Raw genomic sequence first — 21147 nt, forward strand, 5'->3', positions numbered from 1 at the left:
AATTTGAAAACAAAATGTGAATGAACTTTATTGTATTTCATACAAGGAGCAATAAAATACAAACATTATTTGTAAAGTATCACTGCAGTTAACAATAATAGTTTGCAACTGATCACAGTAATTCACATGGATCACAGTATATCTGTGGTATAATATACGTGTATACTGAGTACAAGTGAGAGAGTACGAGTGAGTAAAAGCAGAGCAGCCATTTGCAAAAAAAAAACTGTGTGGTGGCCTTCACACAAAAAAATTATAGTACATTAACAGAGGTGACACCACGTATATATCTGCTCTTCATCTGTGCATATTTCACCTGAGTACACAATAAGATTTGTTCAACAGTAATATCACATAACTCTGTAAGGGTGTTTCTACAAACACATTGCTGATATGTAAAAACAGCCATACTGAAATAAAACAACGGTTCCTTTGGAGACATGCCACCAGCAGTGTCGACCATGAGGTTATGGGTGATACATGGTAATTAGTTGCTAAAAACAAAAATAAAATACATTTTATTTTTAGTTTGAGTGGACTCATCGTAATCGGGAAATTGAAGCAAGCTCTCTGCACAACACATATAGACTTTAGTATCTGGAAAAAATGCAATTACCCACACAACTGCACCACGATGAACTTTGCCTATCACAGCACGCGAAACTGTACCCGAGACTACAGTGAGCACAAAGACGCGCCCTTCGAGGGGGCGTTCTGCTCACATCACCCAACAGTGGGCAGCAATAGGGATTCGTGCAGTGTGCTGGTAGCCCGCTGCTGGGCGACGTAAGCAAAATGTTGCCTTGAGTTTCAGCAGCATCTCAGTTTTAGTTTCGTGTGCTCAGACAGCCTAAATTCATCACGCCACAATTCTGCGGGTAATTGTATTTTTCCAGATCCAAAAAGTTCACGTCTTGTGCAGAGAGCTTGATTTAATTTCCTTGTTACAATGAGTCTGCTGAAACTAAAAGTAAGATATATTAGATTGTTAATTAGCAACTAATTACCAGATATCACCCATCCAACCATGGTCGGCACCACTGACAGCATTGCTGTCTTCTAACGAGCCGTCCTTGTACTTCAGAACGGCTATTTTTAAATATTATGTAAATTCTTTGTAGAAACACCAGTATATGTAGTATATAAGCGACTAGCTTTCACTCGGATGAGGCATTGGCAACACATGTACAAAAAATAAACGAGCTAAAGATACTACAGCCTGCCAGCAGATTCATAAAGGTTAAGCAAAGGCTGCCGGTATTCATGACAATGTAACAGTACTGCAGCCTGATAATTGTTCCACGTAACATTGTTTTACAATCCAAAACTTGTAAAAACCTTGTAAAACCTTATAAAAATTGGATACTCTGCTGCGTTTTGACTAGTATGTCAGGCCTCAGCTGCTAAGTTATACATAATAAACATAAAACATAGTTCATAAAAGGACAGTCAAACCACAAAAACTTTCACTTGTATTGGGTAGGTTACACAATGCAACAAATGCGCAAAATATAAAATATTGACCAAGCGGCATGTTACGAAAAGTTGAGCACTGGCTGCCAGTGTTGATGTGCCCTATAAGGGAATACAAATGTTAACAGTTGTATCATGCAGTACTTATAAGCTGGGACATTGTTCCCTGGCTGGCAAATAGGTTTCATAAACAAACTATGTTAAGGAAGAGCAAGCAAGCTATAATCTTTGTATAAAACTGCTGACAATTGTTTCACACACATTAATGTTAAGGCAGACCTCATTAGAAGTAGACGTATTGTAATCTTCTTTTCAGCACATAGCAACACCCAGCAACGTTTTCGATAAGTACGTGCAGACTACAGTACACCACGTTTGTTTTTTGCTGACCTACACTTGGGCACTATTACATTGTCTGTCAAGTCATCAGAACAAAAAAAGGTGCAGTCTATAGGTGGTTGGCACAAACAGCGGAAGAAGTTACTGGATCATGCTATTATCGTGATCAAAAAGAAAGAAAATGATACATTAAAAATTGCATAAAACTATTGCTCAAGCTATTGCACAAAATTGTCAGGCTAGCATTCGTATGGTAACGTACATGAACCTCGGTGTCGCATTGCCTGCACAACTCTGTTCACAAACTTTGTAACAACCACTTGGCATTATTACATTCAAACCAAAAAACAATCGTTCCAGTACTGCACTGGTGTTGAAGTATTTAGGCCCATATACTATGTTCAATACAAAAAATGCACTCATGATTGCGATGACCCCTTCCTCCGCATTTTTGACCATGAACAGCCGCTCCTTGTCGACACAGAGGTGGAGAAACTCTGCCTGTTCCAGGTTGTGGCCAGAATACAGCACACAGGGGGTGAGTGGAACCCTCTCGTCCTGCAATGACAACAAAGAAAGCTTACTGATCATGAAAGTATATTAATGCTTTTGTGTAAGCACAATATAAAGGGGTTGCTATGCTTGTCACGGAGCGGCATATTTTCAAGAGATTTCGAGTGGTTTTGACGCCAATTAACGGCCGCCAAAAAAAAATGTCGTGTCCTCACTGTGCGGCGTATAATTTCGAGAAGGCGACAGGCCGATTAACGGGCGTCAAAAATGTCGTGGCCCCACGGGGTGGCATCTCGTTTCGAGACATCGACACGCCGACTAACGGACCTATAGGTGTGCGTCCGTGTGGTGCATGCAGTGCCGGGGTTCGACCTTGGAGAGAGGGCAATCTACCATCCTTCGTCCATGCTGAAAGGGGCACGGCCAAGACTTTTGAGGGGAGTCATGAATTAATTAGGTGAACTCTGCATACCGGCAGTTCCCCTACATAGGGAACTAGAGAAAGGAGAGGCTATTTAAGCGCACGTTTTGGTCCCAGCTAATTAGTCTAGAAGCTGAACCTATGTGCTGCTGAGAAGCCATCAGGGGGCTAGTGCCGTCCAGTATCTCCTGGGCTGCCTGGCCACGTCGGAATTTCGAGGAACTAGTTGACGTACGAGACTACAAACCAACGTCTGCAACGAAGCTCACGGTAGATCGCCTTAAGTTAGCTCAACCTGCTTGAGAGAAGACTTCAAATCTAGACTCCCGGGGAAATCCAGCCCAGCAATTGCAGCCACCTCAGCAAGATCGGCCCGCCAGCATTCTTCCGGAAAGCTTCGCGCGCCGACTTCAAGGTTTATGGTCTTGCTGCTGCCCGGCCACGCGTATGACATCGTTGTTTTCTTTTGAACATTATTTTAGTGAAATGCTGTTGTGTTATTCTTGTATATTTGATCCGCGCCCTGTTTCATATGTATTGTTAATTGCTCATCACATTTCTCCGTCATCATTGTGTTTCAGGGGCGCTATAACGTAAAAAGATTCCAAACTGTTTTGATTCCAATTTCTGCAATCAGCCTCCACGATTGGTCAAAACATTTTCAAGCCACTCCCAACTTCGCCTGTCTGTCACGTCACGTCACGAAAACCGCGACAGCTCCCCATCTGATATAACATGTACACACTAATTATGCATGATTAAACCGCACAAAAGAAAAATAATCATTCCTGATTTGACGCCTTTTCACCATTAGCCCTCTGCTATTATCCAATGTTTTCTGGATACGCCCACTTCGCCTATCTGTCACGCGACCTCACAAAACTGCGAAACTCACCACGTCAAGTGACGTGTATGCGAAAAAAAACGAATTATGCCGAATAAAACGGAAAATTTCTCTTAATAGCCACAGACTGCCCCATTCCGAAAGGAATAAAAGATGGCTGCCCGCGGATCACTCAGGCTCTCGCTACTCGTACCTGCCGGTGAGCATGTAATTATTTGCGCATGATAAACATTTTTGTGTATGAGTAAAACGTTATCGAGCCTTTTCGCCATGCATACAACATCGCTCTGCCAACTCTTCCTTGCTGAGGATCCGTTTTAGTGGCATTCTTATTCTTCCATTGCACGTTGCCGCGATTTTCAACCAGCCACCGCAAGCTAAGTAAGGCAAAGCGGACCAATCGGAGAAGCTGGCACCACCCTCTTTATGCGGTTATCTATTTTCACTGTGCTGGCTCGGCGCCATCGAAACCCTCTCCACTAGAGCGTGCTCTTCTTGTCAGCCAATTAGATAAGAAAAACCGCTGAGTATAAGCAATGTTATTGGTTTTCAAAGCGAACAAAGGTGACCTCCTATAAACGAGGAGAGTGCTTGATTGAGTTGTTCAGACAATGCCGCGGGTCACAGCCCGATGCTTGCATCGGTGGTTATGTAAGTTTGACATCAGGAGTTTGCAATCAAAACTGTTTGGAATCATTTTACGTTATAGCGCCCCAGGTGTGTTTGTATTGTGTCTTTTTATTATTTTATTTTATTAATTGTGTATACTTATCTGGCGATAAATATCTGTTTTTTTGTTTACTCCCGACTCTGGCTCTTTCACTCTGTTCGCTTGAGTACGGAAGACCAACCGGCTTGTATACCCCATCGATTGACTTTGCGCCGACGATGAACGGGAGACAGCTATGACACTTAGCAAGCAAGTATAATGTCATGCAGCCTTAAGTGCAAACAATGTAGGCTGTAGAGAAGCTTAACACAACCCAGCATTATTCGAATAACCTGTGTAATCCAAGCAAGGTAATTTTTGCAGCATAGATGCGCCTCACATCGAGTACAAGAGCAGTTCAAAATTGTTCGTTTGTTCATCCTTACGTTTTGTATATTGACTTATGATTTAATTGCCGTTTTTTATTATTTATACATGTATTGTTGTTGTTCTTCCTAACATGTACAGCACTTATTAATCATTGTATCGCCTCCCCCCCTATCTAATACACTCCCTTTGAGGGCCTTTACCGGTAGCATGAATAAATAAAAATGAATAAATAGCTGGTGAAATTAGGTATCATGTCAGTTCACATTTAAAAAAAAACCATCTGGATCTTTATACAGTTGCCAAACTGTTTCTACGATTGAAGCCATTTGAGGAATTACAGCATTGTTTAGATCTGATTTCATTAACAATAATGTGAAGGAACTTACGTCCTCATGTACAAATAGCGCTGGCACTGCTGGTTGTTCCTTCCCATTTGAAGCAATTGTCCTCAGAGTTGCAACAGCAAGGAGGTCTGTAAACAGATGACAATTCGTGTTAGCTTCAATGATCACACGGATATGTGCAATACAATTGCACAAAATTCTTGTTCTTTTTGTACTTGTAAAACCTCTGTTTACCTTTGATTCAACAATATCTTTGTTTTGTAAAAGTGCTGAATATATCAATCACAAAGCAAGAGGTTATAATCGTCACACAGAAAATTTCGATCGCGATCGAGGGGACCGCACTACCATGTAGTTCAAACGTGGTAAATTCCTCGTTGGCGTAACCTATTCTCCGCGCACAGGCGCGGTATTTTGGACAGCCATTCCCGCGCCTGCGGGTCAGCCCATGCCAGATTATACTTTCTCACGCCTTACGATGCTCCTACCTTCAAAATACCATCACTGATTTTCCCGGGGGAGCAGTTCGGCATTTCTTCAGTTAATATGTTTTGAAAAAGTCACGGAGAGCATACGGAATGACCAACCGGCTTGTATACCCCGTCGATTGACTTCGAGCCGACGATGAACGGGTGACAGCTGTGACACTTATGCAAGTATATTGTCATGCAGCCTTAACTGCAAAGAATGTAGGCTGTAGAGAAGCTTAACACAACCCAGCATTATTCGAATAACCTGTGTAATCCAAGCAAGGTCATTTTTGCAGCATAGATGCTCCTCAACATCGAGTGCAAGAGCAGTTCAAAATTGTTCGTTTGTTCATCCTTACGTTTTGTATATTGACTTATGATTTACTTGCTGTTTTTTTATTATTTATACATGTATGGTTGCTGTTCTTCCTAATATGTACAGCACTTATTAATGATTGTATCGCCCCCCCCCCCCATGTAATACACTCCCTGTGAGGGCCTTTACCGGTAGCATGAATAAATAAAAATGACAAATAGGTGATGAAATTAGGTAGCATGCAGTTCACATTCAAAAAAAGCATCTGGATCTTTATACAGTTGCCAAACTGTTTCTATGATTGAAGCCATTTGAGGAATTACAGCATTGTTTAGATCCGATTTCATTAACAAAAATGTGAAGGAACTTACGTCCTCATGTACAAATAGCGCTGGCACTGCTGGTTGTTCCTTCCCATTTGAAGCAATTGTCCTCAGAGTTGCAACAGCAAGGAGGTCTGTAAACAGATGACAATTCGTGTTAGCTTCAATGGTCGCACGGACATATGCAACACAATTGCACAAAATTCTTGTTCTTTTTTACTTGTAAAACCTCTGTTTACCTTTGATTCAACAATATCTTGTTTTATAAAAGTGCTGAATATAGCAATCACAAAGCCAGAGGTTATAATCGTCACACAGAAAATTTCGATCGCGATCGAGGGGACCGCACTACCATGTAGATCAAACGTGATAAATTCCTCGTTGGCGTAACCTATTCTACGCGCACAGGCGCAGTATTTCGGACAGCCATTCCCGCGCCTGCGGGTCAGCCATGCCAGATTATACCTTTCTCACGCCTTACAGCGCTCTACCTTCAAAATACCATCACTGATTTTCCTGGGGAGCAGTTTAGGCATTTTCTTTGAGTTAATATGTTTTGAAAAGTCACGGAGAGCATACGGAACGACCAACCGGCTTGTATACCCCGTCGATTGACTTCGCGCCGACGAGGAACGGGTGACAGCTGTGACACTTATGCAAGCAAGTATAATGTCATGCAGCCTTAACTGCAAACAATGTAGGCTCTAGAGAAGCTTAACACAACCCAGCATTATTCGAATAACCCGTGTAATCCTAGCAAGGTCACTTTTGCAGCATAGATGCTCCTCACTTCGTGTGCAAGACCAGTTCAAAATTGTTCGTTTGTTCATCCTTACGTTTTGTATATTGACTTATGATTTAATTGCTGTTTTTTTTTATTATTTATACATGTACTGTTGTTGTTCTTCCTAACATGTACAGCAATTATTAATGATTGTATCGCCCCCCCCCCCCATGTAATACACTCCCTGTGAGGGCCTTTACCGGTAGCATGAATAAATAAAAATGAATAAATAGGTGGTGAAATTAGGTAGCATGTTCACATTAAAAAAAGCATCTGGATCTTTATACAGTTGCCAAACTGTTTCTACGATTGAAGCCATTTGAGGAATTACAGCATTGTTTAGATCCGATTTCATTAACAAAAATGTGAAGGAACATACGTCCTCATGTACAAATAGCGCTGGCAGTGCTGGTTGTTCCTTCCCATTTGAAGCAATTGTCCTCAGAGTTGCAACAGCAAGGAGGTCTGTAAACAGATGACAATTCGTGTTAGCTTCAATGATCACACGGATATGTGCAATACAATTGCACAAAATTCATGTTCTTTTTTACTTGTAAAACCTCTGTTTACCTTTGATTCAACAATATCTTTGTTTTATAAAAGTGCTGAATATAGCAATCACAAACCAAGAGGTTATAATCGTCACACAGAAAATTTCGATCGCGATCGAGGGGACCGCACTACCATGTAGATCAAACGTGGTAAATTCCTCGTTGGCGTAACCTATTCTCCGCGCACAGGCGCGGTATTTCGGACAGCCATTCCCGCGCCTGCGGGTCAGCCATGCCAGATTATACCTTTCTCACGCCTTACGGCGCTCTACCTTCAAAATACCATCACTGATTTTCCCGGGGGAGCAGTTTAGGCATTTTCTTTGAGTTAATATGTTTTGAAAAGTCACGGAGAGCATACGGAACGACCAACCGGCTTGTATACCCCGTCGATTGACTTCGCGCCAACGACGAACGGGTGACAGCTGTGACACTTATGCAAGCAAGTATAATGTCATGCAGCCTTAACTGCAAACAATTTAGGCTGCAGAGAAGCTTAACACATACGAAAAGGCTGGCATGAGCGAAAATACTGCTCCAGGACAGTAGCCCGGTCTCCACTACGGCCCCTACTGCTCCCCCGGGAAAATCAGTGATGTTATTTTGAAGGTAGAGGCGCGAGAAAGCTATATAATCCGGCATGACTGATACAGCACGAGCGCCGCAGCTCGTGAGTATGTCCATCCGACGTAACGCGCCCGTGCGAGAATAGGTGACGCCAACGAATCTACCCCGAACGTAATCCTTTTTCCATTCACGCGTCCTTTTTGCCGTAAGACGCCGTTTACTGGCATTTTCTAAACAATATTTCTGATCGCGACGCCGGCTTACCACATACAAACAAGATGACAACGGGCTTACCTCGTGAGCAAGTTACGAGCACGTAGACTGTTGAACATCCGTTGAGGGGGTAGCGCTGAGCCAACACGGCTGAGCTCAGCGCTACCGTTGAGGGCAGGCTTTCCGTATCCAAGCATGCACATACGTGCACCTGAACACACGACTTCTTCGATGCCATTGCGTGCAGAGTTTTGTAGACGAAGTGAAACACATTCAGCACAAATATCCCCGCGCTATGACGGCACATCACGAGCACACACGCGCACGTCACACAGCGACAAATTCGGAACTTCGCCATTTTGAACATGCCGAGAGTCAACCAGCGTAACCATCCATCGCTTCTGTTCTTCGCTCCCGTTGCGTCAATCTCTGTTCCTTGGGGCCTTGCTCCACTCTTGAGTACAAATCAAGACATATTTACGGTGAACTAACAATCTGCACAACATAAAACGATAAAAGCCGACTGACTACACATTCGCAGCTGCATCAACCGCTTGTTAGATCCTTCGAGACCGGAGGCGCAGCGCACGGTGCCCCCTGGTGCCGCGCTCTGTGAGCACGGAGAACAAATCAGATTCGGTTTCGTTTTCCAGTTTATGCTGTAGTTGCTGGAACTGTAAAATTATTGCTCGACAAATTATTTAACTCTGAAAGAGGATAACGCTTCCTCTTCGACAAGGTAGTGCAGTTTGTTCAAAGAGATAGAAAAAGCAAGGAGAGGAAAGGCAAGCAAGTCAACCAGACCAGCGTCCGATTTCCTACTGGGGATGGCAAACCCCAGTGCCCCTGTGTTGCAATGCAGTGCACTGCAATCTATCTAGTGTACTGCTAATTTGGGGTGGTTGGTGCATGTAATGAACGGGTAAATAATGAGTTGTGTCATAACTTTTTATCAATGTTAGAACGTATATTTTACGAGGACTGATATCCATAAAAATACTTTTTCATTAATATTTTGATAGGGCATATTGTTATTTCAATATTGAAGCGAGACAATATGTGAAGTTTAGCCATTTGACAGAAATGCTGTCAGCGGCACCAGCCTCGCAAAATATACACCTGAATAGTGTCGCATAATGCACTGGTGTTCCACATATATGCACCAAAAAGCTTTTCTCGAAAAATAGAAAGGAGAACGTCATGCAAGCACTTTTCGAAGGAATATCTTAAAAACTTGATTCGCTCACCAAGTTCGCACTTACTGGGTGCATTTTGCGTACAGGCTGACTTGAATTTTGTAATTACCGCATGCTCTTTAAATTGAAAATGAAAGCTAGCCGATTGCAATAAGTACATATGGATTTTAATACTTTACGATAGATACACTTAACATGAATTGCCTTGAACACTGTATTACCGAATAAAGCGCCTTTATTATCACCAATGCTCTGGGCATGTTATATATAGCCTTTGTCGAAGACGCATGCGCACACATGTGTGTACGCATACATATTTGTGCGTCACTTACACCCTTCTTGAGCATAAAGAAACACCCTTGGTGCCAATCGGAGGGTGCAAAAGATGTACGCACCCTATATATAGGGTGTAGTATTGTAAAATAATGACAAAAGGGTGTGAAAGGGTGTAAGCAAGGGTGTTAAAATCAAATACACCCTTTTTAACACCCTTTTGGGTGTAAAATTTTTTACTGTGCATATCTTATTACGTATAGATTTTACGCACTTTACAGCGACTGTTTTTTAGGCCAATTACAGCCATGTCACTTCTAATGTCAATATAGTCCACTATTCATGTACCACTAAACAAGCCATTACCATCGTCTTGGCACTCTTTGGCCACATCTGGCCCTTGCGCCAATAAACCACAATAATCATCATCATCATTTGTGTTTGAATGTTTCTGGCCTTTCAGTTATGCTGCCTTCGGTAGTACTGCTTGCGCTGGAGTTATGTCGCTATAGAAGTGATACATTCAAGTCGGTGGGTTCTTCCTTTACTGTTTCCGTTATATGACTGTGATGTTTACGCGGTTGGCAATATAAAATATCAAAACACATAGGTTTAGCTGTTTATGCAATACCTCGGTAGTCTGACACAAAATTTAATCTCTTACTGACCAGTAACTCGTATTCCTGCATTTTTTACACCAGGACTTCTACGATATATAGCGCTAATTTTAATACCAAGGAAACGCCGCCTTTTCAATGGAATATTATAAAAATCGGAGTAAGTATTTTTTCCTTTTTTGAACAAATGGTCCGAATTTTTCCTTAATAGCTCATCACCTCAATGGTGTGCAGCCACCGCCACTGCCGAAAATATTATACTGCCAACACGTTTACAGTACAATGGCGTCGTCTCGCCCGTGCAGGTGGCGCATTTTCCCTGTATGTTTACCCCCCTTTGGTGGTGGCGTTCTCTCACTGAGTTGTCCGTCACGAAAGGGCAAAATAGTGATAGGAAAGTTAGCTGGTCGTTGTAGCCTGGTGGCAGGAGTCATGTCAAGTGACGCAATGAGTTGGATCCGGAGCAAGTGGCTAGGATTGATGCCACCAGACACAAAAAGTGAAAAATGCTAGAACTATTTCCACGACTGCTTAGTTTTTGAATGACTACAGTTAATTGTGCTATTTGTGGTAATCTGCGGTAATGGTTGCACGCCTACAGGCCCGGACAATTTCGCAGGTAAAAAGTATTCAAACACCAAAATATCGTGCGCACGTAGTGGTCGCGCTTTCTCCACCTGCCATGTCACACGTGCCAGTTTCCAAATAATTGCACTATGTAAAACAATTAACCTTAATTAAGCCATAATCATATTGCGCGCAATATTGTTCTTTTTTCAAATGGTGATGTCATACTGCGTTCTCTTACTCTAACTATCAGTACACCCGCCCCTCACCCGTATTGTGCCACAAAGAACCAAAATTCCGGCCTAACCCACTGTCATGATTGATGGCTCCCAAATTACAATTCAATTGAAATATGCAGCGACACCCTCCATTGAATTTGCAATGCAGTTAGGTAAAAGACGTGTAGCAGCTGGGTTCCTAGCTCGCGCTTCCGGTGCTGATGATGATGCTTATTGGCATCGGCATTGGATCTAGACTGGGACAAATAGGCCCACAGCCTGCTTGATTTATTCACGTTCAGCTACATCTATCGCTATCTAGCCTGTCGCCTATCTGATCTCAATCTTAGTTTTCGCATGGAAGACCCCTATCATGTGATGCCATTACGTTACTCTACCGTGATTCCGGTTCTACAAATCTCTTCCCTACTTTTCTTCCACCATCACTCTAATCCTTTCTCACCAATTGCTCCCCAGTTATCTTGCCATCTTATTTGAATTCCACGAGACCCGCAGGATGTCCTGGGTGCCCTACGGGTCTCGCTGGTCCATACTTTGGTATTCTATTACTTCTAGTCGTTTCCAGCTTTTTTTTTTGCAGCACACACGTGCTCATTCCGGGTAGCATATTTGCGCCGATATGTTTTTGGGGGGACGTAGACAGTTCGGGCCTCAATTAGCAGGCACGCCACTTTGTGTTACCATACACAAAGTGGCATTTAAAGCAACCCCACATCGTCTATTTTGACTCCTCCTCCTAATAACCACAACCGGCCTTAAACTTACCACATGCTATTACATTGGTTTGCCAAGGCCGATGAGATACTCGTTTTGCTAATAGCCACAGATCTCTTTCACCTCGTATACAGTTGGTTAGTAAGAGTCGCATCTGATAGAGTGTCAATGTTGGCTCTGTTTACCGAAGCATACAAGTCCCTGGCCTGGAGCCTACTCGCTGCATTAGGAGCAATGGTTATGCCCGAGATACGTTCCGTCATAAATGCAAATCAATTGGCCTTTGGTAAGCGGTGTCTTTCGGGTTCCACTATCTGCGGTGCTTATATGTTGTGTAAACATTTGAGTGCAAGAGCCCCAGCACATGCAGATAAAACAGCCAACATTTCAGCCGTGCAATAGGCCAAGTATATGTGCGACTGATTCGCTCACCGGCCGCACAGCATTCGGAGGTATCGTAGCCATTAATGTGCTCAAGTTGTCCACGAAGCAATTGCAATACGCCACCTTTGCACCCCGAGCCATTGTTTCACTGTCCACTTGAAACTAATGACAACCATTTATGCCTAAGTAAACCAAAATTAGCGGATCCTAGAGGCTTCTTGTATTCTCAAATAGGTTTTGAGGTCACTTAAATGTATTCACGGGCATGTTTTTTATGTGACTTCACATTGAGCATTCGGCGTCCAGCGCGACCGAAATCTTTTGCCACGGAAATACCGCTTCACTCACATTGGAGAAAATTGCCAATGAAGAGACAACATGGCGCTGGTGGTGTCGACCACTCTACTAGCTGCGATGAATTCCGTTCGCAGCAAAGAAATAAATTGGTCTGCTAACGATCGGCGCGGAAAGAGCCTTTACAGCGTATATAACCATGGTTGAATTGGATTTCGCGACTTTCTAGACCTGGATTTCCCAGAGAGAAAGTGCCTTTAGTATTTCACATGTTCGTCGCCGAATCTGCACAGCATATCTTATGTGGTGCAAGGTCTCATCTCACCGCTCTCCTAATCTTTGCTTACAGCGGTTGCTACAGTGTGCGATATGTGCATAATTATGTTGCTTGGAACTGGCTTTCATATCGGCTCGCTATGACATCACCTAAGTTACTTAATTTAGTTTAAAATGAGAGAATTTACACTACTCGTACCTAAAAAAAAGTGTCGCAGTTTCGCCGAAAGCAAAGCATCAATTGCGATAGCAAATTAGTAGAGAGCTATTCGGAGTAGGATAGTAGTTTTATCGCTGCATAAACTTGCACACATTCACTTACTACTGAATTAACAAGCGTGGTGTCAGCGCGCACAAGCAAACATGAATAAATCACACTGAATGGCCGCAGACAACGACTGTCAAAACGCTGGCAGTCAGCCAGCCGCCGCAGCGGCGAAGGTTCGTGCGGTCTATCGCTTCAACGGAAACTAATGCACAGCGCATACAAAACGGCGAATGCACAGCGCATACAAAAGTAAGAACCGTGGAGATAACAGACGTGCGGGCGACCGCCACAGCCGCGGGCAAAGTACGGGAGCATTGTTGGCAGAGAAGCTGCGCCCCCCCCCCCTTCGTTCCCGTGCTGCCTTCCCGCTTTCTTGCTTTCACGTGGGACAAAGTGGCAAGTTCCCCTTACGCCCGGTTGCAAGATACGCCTTTGGTGCCGGAGCACAGCGTCGCCCCGCTTCCCTCCCTCCCTTACTCCCAGGGCCTTTCGCGCGACGGTCGCGTTTGCTTTCCCCCCGTGCGTTCGCTCTCCGTGATAGCGCCCGCGCGCTTTCGCTCGAGCATACGCACGCGGCGATGATTTTATCGCCCTTGGATTTTATAGGGAACCTCATGGCGACGGCGACGCCGACGGCAGGAATCCGTTTGAAGTGTCCATAAAATTGCTATCCAATAAAAAGAAAAAAAAACGAGAGAATGCAGCTCTCCTACGATTATTTCACGAATGTATACAATATTATTATGTTTTCTCCTCACGATATAATTGTGACACATTACTTCCGTTTATTAAATTTGCTATGTTTTCTGCCATGCGCGTTGTTTAGTGTGTAGTGTCGACGGGGCGAGACAGTGTTCCGTGCGGATCTACTCTGCATACTCCATTGTGCGCTCAGTTTTCTTGCGAAATGAAAAATGTGTGATCCACCCGAATCTAGAGAGAAGCTGCAGTGAAAACTCAATATTGTAAGCGACCCCGGGACGAAGGCAGAGCTCTTGTATTTTAACAAGCGTGAGACAGCCAACGAACGCCAACCCGACAAAAGATGATGATGATTATGAGGGTGGGTATATACAAATGAAGACGATGATGAACTCCACAGTTAGCGCTCACTACATATATAAACCTTTTTATTTTTTTACTTTTGTGCTCCATTACGGAGGATGAAAATTCCATCTTATCAGGAGCATTCATCCACCTTGCGAAATTCCACTGAACTGATTTGCCACGGTTACTTTGCATGAAAGTATAAACGCATGTTTAATAAAACGATCGTATATGGTATGACAGCATCCTCTATTATCATGTAGGGAATAAATTTCCGTTCGCTAGTTTTGTTTTCCCACGGTAGAAAAAATACTACTAGCTTGTGACCTCGCATCTCTGGCCGGGCCTATTGCAGTGCACATAGCCGCGAGGTTCCCTGTGAAAAGGTTATCAGTAACTTTACATAATATTGTTCAGTTGTAGTTTTGCTTGCAGTGCCATAGTTATGGTGTTGTGTTGCTGTAGGTCCAACCTCAATAGATGGCAATTTGTGCTCTGAATATTCCATGGCGTATTCTCTATATTTTTTCTTTTTGATTTTCCAGCATATGGTATTACCAGAGAGGTCATGAGGCTGAATTATACTACCCAAGAACGTACAACTGCAGTGTTTTCATCACTATTGACATATAGGGATTGAGTACGCTTTCCTTGGTACTGCATGTCGGAAACTTATGAAGTTCTTTTTTCTATTTTAAAATTGTTCGATTTGTTAAATATATAAAACTCGCACACACGTAGATAACCCAATTGCCAGCTCTTGTAGATATACCAATGCATCTATGTATCACTCGTTTAATCCTGCCCAAGCTCTATGTGCACGTGAACAATAGAATGCGTGTAAATGAATCCCAGTATTCCGTGGTAGTATACGCGTAGACAGAGCAGCAATCAAGAATACTAGGATGTAACAGGCCTGCCTAAAACTCACGCTAGCTCAGAGTCTTTTACGAGCAATTCGCAAATAACCAGCTTGAGCATACCTAACACACCGAGCTAGATCATTGGTCATAACGATATGCTACGAAGTATATGGCCGCGAATTAGATTCCCGAGCACGGTGGGCACAATCAATTGAGGAGCAATTAAAAACATAAAGAAACGCTCTTGCATCTAAATTTAGGTGCAACGTAACGAACCCCAAGTGACCCTAAACTGTTCCGAAGCTGCAACGAAGTGCTCCAAAGCCATTTGTTTATTCGGTACGTTATCCCCCAGTAGTTATTTTTACGGCCGGCAATGATAAATCAAGGATCTGCACCATCCAAACGTCAATAATGACGAGATGTATTCTACGAGACAGACTCAAGTTTGAAAACTGCATTGTCCAAATGGAAATAAAAGGATTGAAATATTTGAAAAATGTTTTTCACGCCCCAAGAAAGGCAGCCTGGCGTTCCTCCAAACTATTTCTTTCGGGAGTTTTAAAATTGCCTGCACACGACGTACATCGTTGACCAAACTGTTACGCTGTGAAACGAATCATCGTATTGTTTTATTTCAAGGCCAGCGCACTGAAACATTTCACCAGTGCCAGTGCATTGAAGCCCTTTTTCTTCTTTATACCACGTTCCTTGACATACTGCACGGGGAATAGCAGCGCCGAAAAGGGATTGCCCAGTTTCTCCTCCGGGGTGATGAGCTCAGGGTCTTCTTTGTTTCTAGCGCTGTTCACAGGAAGCGGAATATTCCCTAAAAACAATCACATTTTGTCCGTTTTCTTGATCCATGCCGTGTCCTCCATGTTTGTGCATTGATCATAATAAATCCATCACTGATGCTTAACTTGCAATCGTCCTCAAACGCATGTTTTTTCATTTCTTGTTAACTTCATGCTTGTAGTTATGAGCTCTCATTAACTGGAGCGCAGATCCAAGGTGGAAATCTATTGTCATCATGTAAAGAACATAACTCGTTTTTATCGAGACAAGAAGTACATCTCTCCCGTTTTTTTTTTTTTTTTTTTTGCTCACAGCAAAACAAGCTAAGCAGCCACCTACCGATTCGTTCGCTTGCGCACAAAACGACTGATGTCGACCAAGTACTTGAAGTGGGTGAATTTTGTATCGTTTAATTAGGTCGTCAACGTGTGTTCAAAAATCACGTTAGCCGCAAGTGATATATTATAGTTGGTGGCACTTGATGGAAGTTCAATGTGTGCGTAAACAGCTTGACAACTCAGAAGTATGTCCCAAGAAAAAGAGAAAGCATGTCGAAGGAGGACTTGTGTTTGGAAAACAACGCGATGAATTACTTCATTTTCTGCGGCGTGAAATCGGGGCTAACTGCACTTCGCAATGTGAAGGGGCACCATATGCAGTTGCATCGTCACCACGTTATTCACATAGGCAAACAAATTTTCCGCGACGCAAAGAAATGCTGAGCTGATGTGTGCTAGGCGTGTTAGTATGCGAACATGAACAGCATTTAGCGCCAGCAGACGAGGACATATAGCAAATGTGGACACCACGATAAGCTTTCTACAACAGTTTACTCCCGGCAATATACGTACATACTCTGACAGACCATGCACAACAGCGGCAACAGTACAACCTTTCAAAACGCTCCTTCCGATGAGGGCTGCCTTTTTACAGTGAAGCTGTCTATGGGTAGGATCCTGGATTTTTATGGTGTCCGCGTGGAAAACTATCACAGCAAGGCTCGAGAGTCGTCGTCTTCTTCCATAGCTGGTGGTTCCATGGTGCCCTTCAGCGCAACCATGCCAACGCGGTCGTTCCATTTCTCGCGCGTTCGTCGTCGTCGTCTCTCTTCCACAGCTGGCCTAAGTTGCTGTTCATCATTCCAACGCAGAATTTCACTTTTCTGTCATCGTAATGGGGAGGACGCGTTTATGGGGTATGAGCCATTAGAGCATTGCATGGGCCAATTTTTTCAGTCCGGGCCCGGCCCGGGCCCGATGTTTACATGAGGCGGCACGCCGAGCCCGACCAAAAGGTTTATGGCGAAACCCGGGCCAGGCCCGGCCCAGGAAATAATCTACGTTACGCGCCCGGCCCCGGCCCGCCACCCCTTTACCTTAGGCCCGAGCCCGGCCCGAGCCCGGCTCGAAACCGGCCCGAACCCGGCCCGAACCCGGTCCTAACCCGGCGCGATACCGAAAAAGACAACCGAGTGGTATTAAAAAATGAAGTAAAGAAGAGAATGAAAGTAATTATTCTTAGTTTCCCGTTTATCATTCTTTCACCAATTTTTTCACCATACAACACTGCATGATATATTCATTCTTACTCTATACTACGTATCTCGCCGCATCGATCAATCTTACAAGGTTCAGGTTCCTTTTTGCAGCACAAATACATTATTCCTGTCATTCGTACCTCGCACTTCACTAGAGTGGAACCACCTTCCCGCAAAAATTGTATCCATCGGCGATATATCTTTTTTCGTGACGCCTTAACCAACATTACTTGCTAGACCGCGGTTTCATGTACTTGTATATTGTATCTTTTTTGTAATAGCGTTTTTCTTGCTCATTGTATTCCTATTAATTATTTGTGAAATTGTATTTTTATGTTGTTTTGTTTCTCTTGTAATACTTACTGTTTGAATGTACGTGTAACCCACTTGCCTCTGTAAAGCCTTCACAGGCCTTGAGGGTATAATATAATGAAACGAAAAGAAATTAAAAATATATTATAAAATACGTTGTATAAGCCGTACCCTTGATTTTCGAGGCTAGCAGTGTTATCCGTTGCACGATGCGAGAATTCCGTAGTTTCTTTTTTTTTTTTTTAGTAAGTGGCAACACAAGGCAGCCGTGTTTTTTTTTTTTTTTTTGGCGCTCCAGGTAGCAAAAGCATAGCCTCGAGATTTTGCTCCGCCTCCGATACACCGAAGTCGCTGGTCTGTGGCCTCAGCATTTATTCCAGCTGGCAGGTGACGCGCTAGGGGAATAGGCAAGAATAGCCAGAGCCAGTACAAGCGAGTGCTGTACTTCAATAAAGGCAATACCACAAAACATTTTTTACGAGAAAAAAAAAAGGTTGTGTCTTTACCTCCGTGTAATGGTCGCAAGCCCCAATTCTCACCCCCAATCATGCAAAAAAAAAAGCTGCGGCCATTACGCAAGTATATACCGGTAGAGTAATTCCTGTCTCGTATCGCTGATGATGGTGACTTCGCAATGTACTTAGTTAAAGAGAAACAGCCGGCGATTTTGTGTATGTCCCCCTCAGGTGGGTAGCTTCCATAGTCCGGATGCCATGGCCCTCGGCTGTCGGCTTTGCTCGGTACACGAGCCTCCCAGGGTGCTTTATTTGCTTGCACTGCCGTGACACCCTGACCCTCGCAAACCATATAATAGAGCGTATTCGGTTTCCCGCAGAACTGGCAGTTGTATTTGTGTATACTCGCAGCCAACATCCTGTGGCAATAAGGGGAAAGCTACGGCGGCAGAGCGCACAGAAGTGAGAGCGCTTCGGAAAAGTGTCCCGCGTAATTATACACGTTCGTTTAGGCTAGGGAAGAGGAAACGTACATACCTTATTAGCAAAAACAGTTAAACAAGACAGAGCACACCGCTTAGTGTAAAAGTTGACTTATTTTGCGCCGTTTCCTTCCGGCGTCTGGGTAAACGCAACATCAACGCAAGTGGAAGCTGCGTCGATTCAGCGTTGGTTCAGAGAAACCAAAAGCACTGCCGAACGCTGCCGGACTACTTGGCGGGGTAACACATGTTCAGCAGCCACACATGTGCCCGTAGCTTTCCCTTCAATGCCACATAAAGTTCTCCGTTAGCATAGTATGGAAAGTATCTTGTATAATAAAGAGGCGTGTGGGAAGGCCTTTGTTTGGAGTGTTCGCAGCTGCATGGCCTCCTACTCAGCGTGAGGTATGGTGATGGGAATTTTGTTCTGTGGAATGTGTTGTGTTCTAGAATGTCCTTGTATAGTTTACGGACGGATGTCGGAGCACGATCGCCTCTCGGTAATGCCCGGTTGGTTTGACCTTGGGCTGCAGCATGAGTCGTTATTTTCGCCCGCAAGGCAATCGTGTCCCGGTGTCCACAGGATATGAATGCCAAGAGTGTTGTGTAGCTTGACTATTATATTGAGTGCCATTGTGGGGATACGGCTTTTCCAAAATGTCTGCATGCTGCTCTCGAGTCTGTGAAGATTGTAATTTGTCACTGACCAGCTGTTCTGGTGAACGCAATTGCTGCCTCTTCTGGCCAGTCGGTGTAGTTCAGTTTGAATGTTTCTGCACTAAGCTCTTTTGCTGTTCTGTTTGTGACGCTTACCCGATGGGCCTTCTCCGTGCGATCGACGCCCTCCTGTAAGGCGTCTTGTTGCCCGATAGAGCCTCCTGTGACCCCGAATGTAATATTGTCCGTGCAAACAACAGTCCCGCAATACAGCACAGTCTGCCTGGTGGTTGCATCATTTCAATGTAAAAAAGTAACGAAGATATCACGAATCACTGAGGAGTGCCATTTGCGGACACTGCGAACTTGTCACTGTGCAGTCTTCCAAAACCTACGGTTGCTGTTCGGTTAGAGAGGAAGAGTATCTGATCTAGTTGTAGATCCTTTTACTGCAGTTGGCGTCTAGCCCGTTCTTCAGCCCGGATTCATGAGGACACGTTGTCCAAAGTGTCTTTATCGGCACGAGCGAAAATGGCAGTATGTAGGGTAACACTGAGGTTGTCAATAACGCATTCTATAATTTGCAGAAGCATTTGTTGCGTGAACAAGTGCGGTCGGAAACTATAATTGGTGTTTAGGTACTTTTGGTTATCTTCCATGTGCAGAGGCAGTGGATCGGGAATAATGTCCTCAAAATATTTCCAGCCCATGGCGTCCGCGTGACAGGTCTTCCTTCGTGTCAGCTCACGCTTTAAGGAGCATTGTTAGACTACGCTATCTCCGGCGCAGTCCTACTTTCCCCAGTACTTTCGTCGTACGAGCTCACGCTACGTAGAAACTGTGACGTTGTACCGAATTCATTATCGCTCAAGTTAAGCATGCTTAAACGTTTTTTCTTTCTTCTCCAGAGTGCAAACGCCATAGCCGTTTTAAAATACACCATATGAGATAGTCATAGGTACCAACGATTGTACAACACATAGTCACTGATGATGTCACAAGCCGAGTATCTCACGTAGGCTAGTCCACTTTTTATGTAAACAGAAAATCTCCATGTTCTCAGTTCTCGTTGAAGGCTGGCGTAGAAATCATGAATTTGGCGCCATACGATTTTCTACAACGTGGATGCCGTCTTGCTGCTTTCTTCAGACACGTAGGATTGTGACGCACACAAACTTCACAGTTTACACGAAGACTTTGGTCCATCTGGTATTGACTTGCAGAACACCAAGCATTGGTCGATAGCCCACTACCCGCAATATTATTCCCATAACATGGATTCTCACAGTGCGTGGGCTCCGGACAATTGCATGTTTACTGTAAATATATATCAGTAGTATTTCTTTATTGATTCTGTCAATCCGAAGAGAATAGTGTCGGTCAACTGCACGTTTTGTAGGCAGTCCATATAGGTGCTTACACAAATTTGTCTGCCTCGTGACTGATCCATCGTACTCTGTTCGGCAAAAAACTTCCTACCCACAAAATTACCAGAAAAACTTCAAATTAGTAGACAAACAACCTTCGCTTAAAATGTTCACGCTTTTCACTGACTCAATACTTTTCATCGCAGCGACATGGTGGTGTTATATGTACGTACGGGGTGGACTTGAACTTTGTACGTATCCACCTCAGGAGTGCGAAAATGCCTTCCTTAAGGCTTGCCCGCACGGAAGATATCTAAAGAAATACAACTGGACATGTTCTGAACCTGATATGAACATTAAAAGTGAGCTCTGAAAGTGCGAGATAAATACTTTTTATCATTGTTCTTCATGTCCTTTTGTCACTTATTTATTTCACTGGGGGAAACACACTCTTAAATGGAAGGACATACAGGTATGTGTCGTGCATGGCAACGAAGTCATATGCGATATTTTCTAACCCTTTACACGCGACATTGATAGATTACAAAAATAGTGTTACCATCAGATAGGACAAGCACCCATGTGCAGCCCGTAACCCGGTGTA

The 21147-nt window shown here is 43.8% G+C and overlaps 1 protein-coding gene across 6 annotated transcripts; it reads right to left on the reverse strand.

Moving 5' to 3' along the window:
- Positions 1-945: 945 nt before the first annotated feature.
- LOC125939951 (uncharacterized) lies at positions 946-8806 on the reverse strand. 6 transcript variants are annotated; one of them, XR_007463191.1, is made up of 5 exons: positions 8279-8805; positions 7246-7331; positions 6131-6216; positions 5016-5101; positions 946-2370 (listed from the first exon to the last, which is right to left on the reverse strand). XR_007463191.1 is itself a non-coding variant. In XM_049655556.1 (3 exons), the coding sequence occupies exons 1-3, from the start codon at positions 8562-8564 to the stop codon at positions 2047-2049; spliced, it is 696 nt and encodes a 231-aa protein (XP_049511513.1). In that variant the 5' UTR covers positions 8565-8806; the 3' UTR covers positions 946-2046. The 6 variants fall into 6 exon arrangements, 2 of the variants coding, with proteins under 2 accessions (XP_049511513.1, XP_049511512.1); XR_007463194.1 differs by lacking the exon at positions 7246-7331 and having other exon boundaries at positions 8279-8804; XR_007463192.1 differs by lacking the exon at positions 6131-6216 and having other exon boundaries at positions 8279-8804.
- Between the last annotated feature and the right edge of the window lie 12341 nt (positions 8807-21147).

This window comes from Dermacentor silvarum, chromosome 9, assembly GCF_013339745.2.
Source record: "Dermacentor silvarum isolate Dsil-2018 chromosome 9, BIME_Dsil_1.4, whole genome shotgun sequence".
Taxonomy (NCBI): Eukaryota; Metazoa; Arthropoda; class Arachnida; order Ixodida; family Ixodidae; genus Dermacentor; species Dermacentor silvarum.

Coding starts and splice junctions, on each gene's coding strand:
- LOC125939951 (XM_049655556.1), bottom strand. CDS start 8,564: ATGTTCAAAATGGCGAAGTTCCGAATTTGTCGCTGTGTGACGTGCGCG. Junction 5,102..8,278: donor GCTCGTAACTTGCTCACGAG/GTAAGCCCGTTG, acceptor ATCTGTTTACAG/ACCTCCTTGCTGTTGCAACT. Junction 2,371..5,015: donor CGCTATTTGTACATGAGGAC/GTAAGTTCCTTC, acceptor TTGTCATTGCAG/GACGAGAGGGTTCCACTCAC.